General features: G+C 38.6%; 1 protein-coding gene across 1 annotated transcript in view; it reads left to right on the top strand.

Annotated features, from left to right (window-relative positions):
• The first annotated feature begins 5,257 nt into the window (after positions 1-5,257).
• The window catches only part of clstn2a (calsyntenin 2a), a 213,596-nt gene continuing 206,840 nt past the window's right edge, over positions 5,258-12,013 (top strand). The window contains exon 1 of the mRNA XM_079380083.1: positions 5,258-5,524. Coding sequence (XP_079236209.1) covers positions 5,452-5,524 — 73 coding nt within the window. The 5' untranslated portion in view covers positions 5,258-5,451. The remainder of the gene's footprint in view (positions 5,525-12,013) is intronic.

The raw sequence follows: 12,013 nt of genomic DNA, 5'->3' as shown, positions 1-12,013 counted from the left end.
TGATAATGGCTCTATTGAAACAGTTACGTTATACATCGGCTCTGGATATGGATATATATCGTCCACCTTCTCTTTTTCCTTTCTTAGTCCTTCATGCATTATGTATTACCCTTTTTAACATAAATATCTAACCTGCGGGAGAGAGAAAAAGCTTTTTCTAATCACCCTTCAAGGAGACTTTCTGTTGTCCTTCAAAAAGGCACTTTGCACAAAAATGACCCTAATTATAGCTACTAAAGGGGAAATGGGCTGTAAAGATCCATACTCTGAGCCTGCTCTGGCTAATGTGACTAATGTTGTGCCACACTAATGGAGTCATATTCTTTGTATTACATCACACAGAGGGGATGAGCACAGCGATACTGTGCTCTTTTGCGCTATAGCCTACATCTCTAGAAATCAGACAACATATCTGCCTTATGAACCGAATATGTTTGTCTGTGACAGTGTCATCTATTCTCTTTGAGTCTGCATTTCTGCATCATATAGATGGAGGTATACTGTTTACCTTAAAATATGATAATAACTCCTTAGGCCCGGGGTATATTTTTGTATTTTCGCCTAAATTTGTAAAGCATAAATCTATGAAAAAAGATGGTTCTTTAAAGTTTTTTTTTTTTTTTTTTTACATTTACAGTTCTAACTTCCTGGCACACAATCATTCAACTAGACTCTCAACACACTCTCACATAAATTATTTATTTAAAAAAAAAATATAGACATTGTAACTGGTTTCATACCAATCGTGTCTTTCTCTCTTCATTTTAACAGAACATGTAAGTGTGATCAGCTCTGTTCAGCTGAGAATACAGAAATACTGGATTTATGATTAATACTGTTAGAGTTTTCAATACTGTGGTTTATGCACAAACATTCCAACTCACAAGCCGTGCCAGGATTTTTTAGGCTTTTTTTTTTTAACATTGTGAAGTGCTCAAATACTGTCCATTCACAATGGCCTTCATAAACATAATTGCATTTACATAAATAAATGAATGAGACACAATATAACTCTCAACCAGATGCTGAATCCATTAATATGGTGTAACTGCAAATCATTTACACCATAATAAACAAATACATCATAGAGGATTTGATTTTATATTTTCTGTTTCTATGTTGTGCTTTACTTGTTTATGTATTTATTCATGTCCAGTGTCAATTATCATCTTTGAATGTATTCAGTTGTCACTGTTATTTTTTTTCTGCAAAATCAAATGACAATAAAAATAAATGTATGGCACAATATGGGGGACACAACCCTAATATACAATCTTAAAAAATGTATATTAGGGTTGTACTAAAGGTGCTTAAAAGGTTTTTCACAGTGATGCCATAGAAGAACCGTTTTTGGTTCCACAAAAAATCATTCAGTCAAAGGTTCTTTAAAGAACCATCTCTTTCTTACCTTTCTATAATCTGAAGAACCTTCTTTCGCTACAAAGAACCTTTTGTGAAACTGAAAGATGTTAAAGGTTCTTTATGGAACCATTTAGACACAGAAGGTTCTTCTATGACATCGTGAAGCACCTTTATTTTTAAGAGTGTAGCCTTCAAGATGATAAAACCAAGCAATATTAATAATTAAAATTACAATATTAATATGTTTAATAATATGTAAAAAAAAGAGTATTAATGAAAATAAACTATAATTAAAAAGGTATGGTTCTTTCTGCTTTCTTTAGAAGCCAAATAACCCTAATCTGGTATTTTTTAGCAACATTCTTTTTAAGAGTGTAAGACTGCCATTCAAAGGAATGTTTTTTTTTTTTTTGCAAGGTGATCCCAAGTAGTTTCTAGGCAGTAATTAAACGCAAATGACTCTAGGGTGACCCCTCTTGGGAGGCAGGGAGTACTGCCACAGATACTGAGAACTCTCCAAGGTGCTGAAAAGATTGACTCCATGAGCAAATGATGGATTCAGAGTCTAACCGAGGCAGTGAAAAACACATAAAGCAAATAAAAAATGTAATATCTGTGGATGATGCATCACCTCCGTGGTGGATCCTAAATGAGTAATCCCTGCAAAAGAGGAGTTCAGACTTTTTCAGTTCATACAGATTTGAAATAGAATTGGAATTAATTATTTAGAGAGGTCCATAATAGCAAAAGACACAGCTAAGACATATTACAGCGATGTCTGTAGAATATTACAAGACTGGAGAGAGATGTGGGCGATAAGACACAAAAATTTAATAGCATTACTGAAAACAGATATTAATCTTTGTGTCAAGTGACATGAAATATTGATGTAAACTTATGTACATGTATTTAGATTTTTATACAACAAATAATTTCAGTCTTTGCATCTGATTAGTTAAGCAGCGTGCGACTGCGCTGTGATTTGTCACTATATAACGACCTTGTCTGCTGTGTTTGTGTTTTCCAGGCCAGTGTTGCTATTGTTAACTGTTAATTGTTAACTAAACTTAAATAAAAATAAAAATAGATGAAAACATATAAAAACCTAAACAAAAATAGGAAATGTTGCCTTGGCAATCAACTGAAAAAAAAAACTTGAACAGGTTTATGCTGAAGTGTGGAAATTACAAAAAAAAATAATAATAATAATAATAAAAAAGAATAATAATTAAAAAAAAAGAAAAAAGATAATGGAAATTACAAAAGCACATAAAACATGAAAATATAGCCTACAAATAAAAGCTTTTTCAAAATATCAATAAATATTATCATTGCATATATATATATATTACTAAAATGATCAAGTTCAGAACACATTGCCAGTCTGTGTAAGTGATGGGAATTTTTCAGTGATCTGCAGTTACATCGTGCAGTTACAAGGCGACAAGCGATTGTCTTTGTGAGTGAATCATTGACTCGTATTCAACCGATTTATATTGCAACGAAATGCAGGGATGAGTCATTCAATCGTTTATTCAGCAGATTCCTTCATTCGTTTGCATATTCAGGAAGGAAACACATTTGTTTGAAGAGAAACGCTTTCAAAGTAGCTGGCAATATTGTGTCTTCTGTAAGTAATCCAGTATTAACTTTGTATTTTGAAATGCTGTGTGTGTAGGCTATATCATATATGGATATAATGATCAACATTACGAGTAAAACTCTTAGCATGTTTGGTAGTACTGAACATACAGGCAAATAATAAGAATGAGAATTAAGAAACCTTATCAGTGAAGTTGAATACTCTCCACATTTAGCTCATTGAAAAAGTTCAAGTTTTACCTTATACCTGTCTGCAATTTTTTAAAGCCACATGTTATTAATGGCATAATCTCCATGGCTGGTGCTGGCCTTATCGCTCTAAAAACAAAGCTTTGAACAGAACAGTACACAAAGTGACCATACAGTGTTGTTGCTTCTGTTGATGCATTAAAATCCTGCTAGTGGAGTAATTAAAGATTGCAATCCGAAAAGGTGGATCTCTGCAAAACCTCATCAAGACTGTATCATCTATAATACACTGGCAGCTAACCTGCTTCAAGCATCAGCACAAGCAGGTTCCTCTCACAGAGAGCTCAGCTCTTTCCTCTCATGTCTGCTCTACGTTGGATGTTTAGACTTGCAGATGTGTTGATAAAAGAGTGAAGAAGCTTTCACCTAGAGCAAATTTACTCAACAGAATGCATCCCCTGAAATGCAACAAGCCAAACAATTGGAATGAATGAGTGCAAATGGTTTTTCCAATCTATCAGCTGTGTAGGTAAATTAGGTTTCAGGAAAACTGGGGAAATAATATGGCATTTTAAACCACCTAATTTTTTTCAAGCAACTAAAACGATTATCAGAAATTCCCCCGGGCTTCTGCGAAATTGACATTTAACTAAGAAAAAATAGGAAATAAAATGAGCGAAAGAATGGGTGGTGGGTTAGAATTTTAAATGGATTTCACAAAGTTTTCTTTCTCCATTGTGATGAAACTGCATCTTAAAGATGGACTTTTACAGGCATTTATAATTTACATCCTGCTAAATAATTGCATTGCCTTATTTACATAAAGCAGTCTATAACAGCTCTTAATCAATGCATAATTACATTCTCTGCATTTACTATATCGTACTTTCCAAAATCTACATTATTTACATACATTTTAAAAGTTTGAAAACAGTAATTTGTTATTTACAGTGTTTGGATATCTTGAATTGAACCTATGTAGTGCTCTCAAGAGAGTAGGTGGAAATGAGAAGACCTTCAGTTCATGGCTGAACGCTCATTAAAACTTTCCTAGTCAACCTGGGCACATGGGAAGTCTACAGTCCACACACTCTTTTTTACCTCAGCTGACAAATCTCACTTCACCTGAGGGGAAATCTTAGGTAGGGCATGAGCCTCCATCAGAAATGAAAATGTTTGATCTTCAGAATACACTCTATTTTTACAGGAAAGTGAGGATTTAGTACACATGTGGTAATGCATGGTAGGAAACTGAGAGGTAATTTTCAGGGACAACCATGAAAAAAGGAAATTAATATGGATTGAAATTGGACTTACTGAAAATGGGTTACCGCAGCTCAAAACCCCCCGCAAAAAACTGCATTTCAAATCAGTGTGACTTTTCAAAACGCAACATCACATAAGAAATTCTGTTAAATTCCAAGCATGAACAAACAGCATGAGAATTTTACAACTTTGGTTTGTAGCCTTTGATGTCCGGTTACACCAAAATACTAGAAATACTTCAATTAGCTTGTGTGTATTCCTAAAAATACTGATAACCACCATAATTATACAGCTGAATAACTTTTTTGAAAGATTTTTTTGACTGTATATGAATATTTTGTACATTATAGGATTTATAACGGCTTTTGAACATTTTGTCATAATCTTATCATAGGCAATGAAATGCAAACATGATTATGAAGCATAAAGAAAAATCCCGAGCACTGCTGTTTTTGTTATTGTTATTAATTTTTAATGTGCCCAGAAGGCACAGGACATCAGCTGCCCCACCTTGGGAGAAGTCTTGTCACTAGATTAAGATAATGATAATATCAATAATAAATGAGAAGGATGTTTGGACAAAATCATACTGTGTATTTATACTAGGCTTCCAAAGCTGAGAAAATAAAAAGAAGGAAAGAAAATAAAAAGAAGGAAGAAGTTCAAAGACGACCAGCAACACAAATGTAAATCGATTCCTAATCTCACATTCAAAACATGAAAATATCAAATGAAACATTTAGCAGAATAGCATTTAGAAAGGGCGTAAATAAAAGCCTTATCATAGGTGAAGATTAATTGCTCGGGGAGTGACGTAGCAGCTAGATCCTGGGGGTTTAACTCGCGCAACGCGCAGACACACAGACCGCGTTACCTTGTGCGCTCGGACCGCGTCTCGCGCTGCTGGGAGTTCACTAGCGAGGCTTCAGTTCACCGTCGTTCAAGGACAGATAAAGCCAGAGAGTGGTGTTTTTTCAGATTAACAGAGGAAGAATTAGGTCATCGCGTTCTGGTCGAAGTGTTGGGCTCATCATGAAGATGTGCGTGATAACAGCGATGCTTTTCCTGGTGCTCTCCGGTCAGTGCGGCATCCTGGCTGGGAAAGGTAAGGCAGATCGGACAACTTGGAATGTCACCGCCTGGAGCGGTCTGTCACTTAGATCAGTGTCTAGGATCTTATGTTATCAATTACTATCAGTTTGCAGAATTCACAGCGTCAGTGACAGTCTGAGAGTGTCTTGAATCTGGTTGGCAACGCGTATGTCCTTAGTACAAGTTTGTGTTTCTTTCCCCCGTTTTCTTAACGATAAACCTTTATTTGGGACACTTCAACGAGATCATCTGCATCTTTGGAACAATTTTGAATGTTTTCATTTCTATAGGAACAATAAAGACTGTCAATCATGCATTTACGGTTTCTCAAAATGAGCCGTAATATAGCTATTTTCCTTCATTAATATTTCATTGACCTTTAAGGCGCATTTCTACTGATCTTATCTGTTCTGTTCAATGACTGCTTGGTGTATAAGTCTTCAAGAGCATAAAGCATTAGATTTTCCATTGCTCCCATTGAAAAAAGAGAGCTTTTAATGTGTTTTGGGAGCACAAACATCGAGATAAGAGATCTAATTGTGTCTCTGGGGCAGTGATGAATATGGAGCAGCTCAGTTATTTGTTAGTGCTTTAGATGATATGTGATAAATTACAGTCAGATTGGATCATGCAGACTGGCAATTAAGGCAGAGAGTGTCATTTCAGGTTGGCAATGAATCTTCCTTTATCGAGTACAGATTCATCCATTAAGAGCTGATAGCTTGTTTTTGGTTTTCCAGCTTTCTTTTATTTGTTCCATCACTATTTTAACACGCATAATGACCCTACTTTTAGGACACCTAAATGAAATCACAAGTGTCTGCTGCGCAAGGCAATGGGTGTTGCATCTGTTTAAGAAGTGATTACTATATAAATCTGGATGTTTTTGTTGTAATAAGAATAATTTTCCTAGATTTCTTGAAATTGTGCATGGTAAGTATAAAGAACCTGCCTGCATGTTTTTATAATATTTGGAGTTTTGAGATGGCAGGTGCTTTATAGGGGCCCAAGAAGAGATTTTGTAAGGGCATGTTTCTCTTTGGTTGATAAGGTATTCTGGCTGGTTGCTAGGGTGTGTCTATGGTATTTCTGAATGTTTTCTTGCTGGTCTGAGTCTCCCTCAGGTTTCTCTGACATTTTGATATGGATGTATGAACCCTCTGCCTCCTTTTCAATTTAAGTCTCAGGGATTTTTTTAGCCGTTTTGTCACCAGGCAGGCATACTGTACATAGTACATCCAATCTTTAATAAAAGCCATAGATCACTTGTCCTCAAAAAGCTTTCATTCACGGCTTTAGCTCAAACAGTAGCACAGTGAGTTATGTGCTGTAGTTCTGGATGAATAAAAATAATAGTGATGCTTTGCTAAATTACTAAACTATAACAGAGCCTGTGATTTTTTTCCAAGCACGAGTCTCAATATAGCAATTTCCCCTCATCAATATTTCATTGACCTTTATGGTACATTTCTAGTGATCTATCTGCTTGATTAGTTTAATGTAAGATGCTCGTAGTAGCTGCATTTCTTAATCTTTTCCATAAGGCTCAATGAGGTGTTCAATGGCTGTGTAGTCCTTCACACTTCTAGTGCATAACGCAGGATTTTTCCTTCAGTCCCATGGAAAAAGCTGCTAATGTGTTTGCAGGAACACAAACATTGAGATAAGAGATCTAATTGTGTCTCTGGGGCATTGATGAATATGGAACAGTTCAATTATTCGTTAGCGTACAAGTGGAATATCTGTCAGTAGGCCTACCTGCGTGCCCTGATTTACTTTCCTTAGAAGTAACTCCTTGCTTGAGATTGGGCTCTTTCAGTGTAACAGATTGGCAAATCAGGGAATCGGAACCTTGAATATTTGCATATCAATTTTCTGGATTCTAGCACTCCATAAAATTTTTAACGCAAAGGAAAAAACAAGTTGGAAAATGAAACTCCTTTATGCATGTAGAGCTGCACAAGGTGAGTATGGCATTTGAAGAGCAGGAATATAATAGAAATATGAGGCAGAATTGCAAATATAAACCAATCATTAAATCTAAGCCGTCCACATTATGACTCAACACTTTCATAGGTATGATATGACATTTGAAAACCTTCCAAACCTTGTGATATGTCTGGCAGATTGCCTTCAAAACTCTGCTGCTCCAAAAAAGAGGGATTTCATCAAAATTACATCAGAATGCTATTGTAGCATTGAATTCACTAGCGGTCTGGCTTATCTCTGAGTGCAAAACAGTTTATTTTCGATGTAATCACATCACCATATTACAATGTCAGTGTCAGTACATCACAGAATGAGTTGAATTACACTATTCATGCTTTGGGAATCTCAATCTGCACACAAGGTTGCTTGTACTGTCTTTACTTGTATGTTTGCGTATTCACAGTATACATTTTGTCAGTACGTGTGTGTTTGGGAACCAAAGCAACGGCCTTGGCCTAGTTAGTGTGCTGCGCTGGATTTCGTAATATGTAGACCTTGACTGCTTTTATTACCAATCAGCTTGTTTTGATATTGTATATTATTGTGTCTGAGAATCAGAGAGTATTTCTAAAACTTAAGTCTTAAAGAGAAAAAAAGAGATTCTGAGTTTAGCTTCAGCATGCTGGAGAACACAAGAAAAGGATAAAGCAGAAAGACAGCAGTGACAAATAAGGGTAGATCTGTAAAAGCTGGCTGAGATTTATGCTGGCCTTTTCAGAGAAAGCACAGCGTTATCCCAGAGCTAAATAAATTGGGTTGCTGATCTGGAAAAGATGCATAACTTAGGATTTCGTGCTGCGACCTAAGAACATCAAGCTTGGGGGAAAGCAAAGGCATTCTCTTTTTTTGCATCGCTGCCGTTGTTCAGGGAGCAAAGCGGAACTTTGAAAACACTTCGCTAAGTGGACCACAGCTGTTAGATCTGTCTTAATCTTTTGTTTCGCGAGATCCAGCTTTCTTTTTTTTTTTTTTGCCTCGATGTGGCTTCTCAAGGAGCATGCCAATCTTCAAGCCAGAATGCCATGCAAATGCTCAACTTAATTTAAATGTTAATTACCCAGCATGCATCATTAGCGGCGGTGTGATGAGCTGCAGGGAGGGATGAGGGAAAAAGAAAGGGAGGAGATGACAGGAAAGAGCTGCATTTGGAGGTAAGATGGGCCCTGTCAGTGGCGCTCTCTCGCCAGCTGGTCAGATGGCACCAGTCTCTCCCAGGGGTCAGCTCTGGCCAATCTGCACAGGAATAACACTGGATGCTCTTCCACGCGCACACACTCGCACAGCTGTAGTTCTGCTCGGATGCATTTCTGAATTATGAAGTTCAGAACAAGTATGCACACATTAGTAACCCCGCAAAATAAGATTTTGTCATCATTTACTCATCCTAATGTCATTCCAAACAGATGCAACATATGTCTTACTTCTGGAACACAATAGTAGATTTTTTTGAAAAAAATGCCTTTTTTGTGTCCATATTTAGGACAAAAACAGGCTTTAGAATCTTCTTTTGTGTTCCACAGAAGACAGAAATTCAAGCAGGTTCGGAATGGCAGAGTAAATGAGGACAGAACTGTGAACTATCCCTTTAACTTATACATGCAAGTCATAGTAATAAATCCATGCTGCCGCCCACTAATAGTGTATTTTCTCTTCTCATTGTGGCTGATTGCTTGGGGTTGTGAGCCTGGTGCTGGTGGCGGAGCTTTGGGACCCTGCTCGTATTTGCTGACCGTCTTCGAGAAGTGGGCTAGTCCCTGAGATTCAGTCTCAATTAAATTGCTCCAGCTCCAGAGAGAGAGAGGGATTCTGGGACGTTGTCCTCCAGCTTTCCTTCTAATTGCCTGTGCTGGGTGCCGGCAAGCTGACAACTGGCTATTGGGTGAACAGGGAGCTCATGGTGATTGGGCACGAGCGTGTGTAGGCGTATGCCTGGCCATATGTTACCGAGCGATGGATCGTGACTGTTCCCTTGTACGATGCATGTCTTTCTTTAGAAGTGAATGCGAGTGAATGGATGTAATCACAGTGTTTACAATGGGGCGCTACAAGATGGATTACTTCCAGTAGACCGCAAGACAGAACCCGCCTCTCTGGGCGAGAGATTGAATGTAGCATAGTCAGAAAGCATCGTGTTGGAATCCTGTCCTCCATCTTTCCAAACATTCTCAGCCAATGTTTTGAAAACCCAGAGAAGTTTCTGAAACATCCATGCCACGCTATTATTAAGCAAGACTTATTGTGTAGGCCTTGCAGCAATGTCACTCACTGACCTCGGGTTTTGTGCTGTGCTGAAAAGAAGCTAACTGCATGGAAGCAGCAAACATAACTCATTCCTGTCCTCCTTTAGGTACACCTTACCATAGCATCTTTTTAAGGGCAACATCTCCCCAGTATATGTTGCTCTGACCTTTTGCCGCTGTAGGGCAAGTCCATACTCCATGTTTCATTGAAGTGGACTCTAAACCTTGTTTCAGCCAGCTTGCCATTTGTGCAACTTGGAGTAAAGTCATTGTCTGATGACCCTGCCATGATTGGATCACGCTGCAAGCTCGCTCGCCATCTTGGAAAGAAGCAGCGTACATGTCATCTTTCCGGCTTGATCTGTGGAAATACTTTGTCTGACCTTCTGTGGTGACAGGACGACCGAAAGAGAGGGCCAATCAGCGGCCTTAATAGAACTCTGAGCCAGGTAGAGAGCACTGCCAAGACTCCACTGTGAAGGTCTAGATCAGCAAGGCCATGCTTAGATGAGTCTTCAAGAATCTGGCCTGATACTTGCTGCAGACATGTTTATGGCATGCTTCTTCGTTTTTTTTTTATGCCATTGTGTTTATAGGGAACAAGCGTTGAATGGAAACAGAGGAAGGCAGCTTTCACTTTCACTTTCCACTTTCCCCCAAAGCATTTCCTTAAGAAGTTATGTCACTGTTTGCGTGGTTAGGCTGCAGTGGAGAATATGGCTAAATTTGATGCTTTTATTGATATTGCCTTTTTTGTTTCTTCCAGCTGTCAGTGAAAGAAAAACAGCAATTTCTACCCTGCAGACTAACTCTTACGTAACTCGTGGGCATTTGATCCCCTCTGCTCGTCTGGGTAGGATCGAACACGTGCCGATCTGATACCAGCAGAGCCTATTTTAATTGAGCGGTTGGTGGATATTCTTGTTACACGCTGAGGAAATGCAAGACGCAGGTGCTGCCCTTTGTGTTGTTTGGATGCTCCGAGAAGGCTTGGAGTTTTATCTTTGGCTCATAAATGAGTTAGGAGGATGTTAATGTTCCACGGGTGCAGGAGACACCCAGGCTGTCAAACTGCAGGTGTTTGTTTTAGATAGGAGCAGCTGCGGTTCCGCCCCCTCTTTCCTCCCAGGTGGAAAAGCGCAGCGTTGGGGCACACGGCTCCTGATCTTTTCTCTCGCTTGTGCAAACACACGTGGTGACTGTTGGGACTCAAACAGAGATAATGTGAATTCACTTTGCTGGGTAGTTTTAATTACAGCCAGGATCTGCACACATCAGCGTAAAATATTAATGCAGGTGCGACATCTCTCTGTTTCAATAAATGAGTGTGACTGTGTTTGTGTTGTTGGCTCTAGGAGAGAGAGTGAGAGAGTGCACACTGGCACAAAGAGAGATGAAAAAGAGACAGCCACTATCCGTCTAAGTGTTTTCATATGTGTGGCGCCTGTCATATGACTGTGCTGACTGAAGCTGAAATCAATAGCGCATGCCACGGGCCTCTCGCCACTGCTGCAGGAATGAAAATGCTACAAAGGCACAAGCAGAGAGCAAATGGGTGTTTTTGGGGTGTATTTGTAGGTTGTATACTATACGTCTCTTTCCTCAGTGCTTGATTTCCTGTGGAGTCGGATGCTGGCCGCGAGCTGTCCCACTTCAGTGGCGGACGGTGCCGCCCTGTGAGAACTGAGGAAGTGGAAGCAGTTATTAATTTTCATGGTGCGTCCTGCAGTCAAAGGCATTATCTTTCCTTCTCGCCTGCAGTGATACACTTGATTTGCTTTAAGTATGTCCGTTAAAATATGGGCTCTTTCGTAAGATAGAAGAAAAAAAGAGGAAGATATGGATGGAGAAGATAAAAGGAAAAAATTGGGAAGATTCTCAGCATCCGAGTTGAAAATGGCACTATCAGTCACCTGGCCTCAGAACTTCCACTAACAACCTCAGCCTCATTCTCTCTCACCATCATGCTCTTTGTTCTTTTTTTGTGTGTATGTGTGTGTTTTGATGTTATGCATTTACTGTGTGGCGGTTTATGTAGGAGTAATAAGGGGATTTGTTGAAAGATCTCAGACAGGGTTCAAAAATGAACACGCACTAAGTGCCAAATGCAAGTGAAACTGACCTGTAAACGTCTTATTTGAGAAGTAAATAAGACAATTACTGTTCAGCTGGATGGTTGTTTTTAGTAATTTAATAATTATTTCGATTTAATTTGCAATGTGAGAATGTTTGTCTTATCTGTCATCAATGTGAGCAAATCAAGAGACTGTCTC

The sequence above is a fragment of the Barbus barbus genome (genome assembly GCF_936440315.1).
Source record: "Barbus barbus genome assembly, chromosome: 26".
NCBI lineage: Eukaryota > Metazoa > Chordata > Actinopteri > Cypriniformes > Cyprinidae > Barbus > Barbus barbus.
Note: the sequence above shows the minus strand (reverse complement) of the source record. Positions and strands in the feature narration are given on the sequence as shown.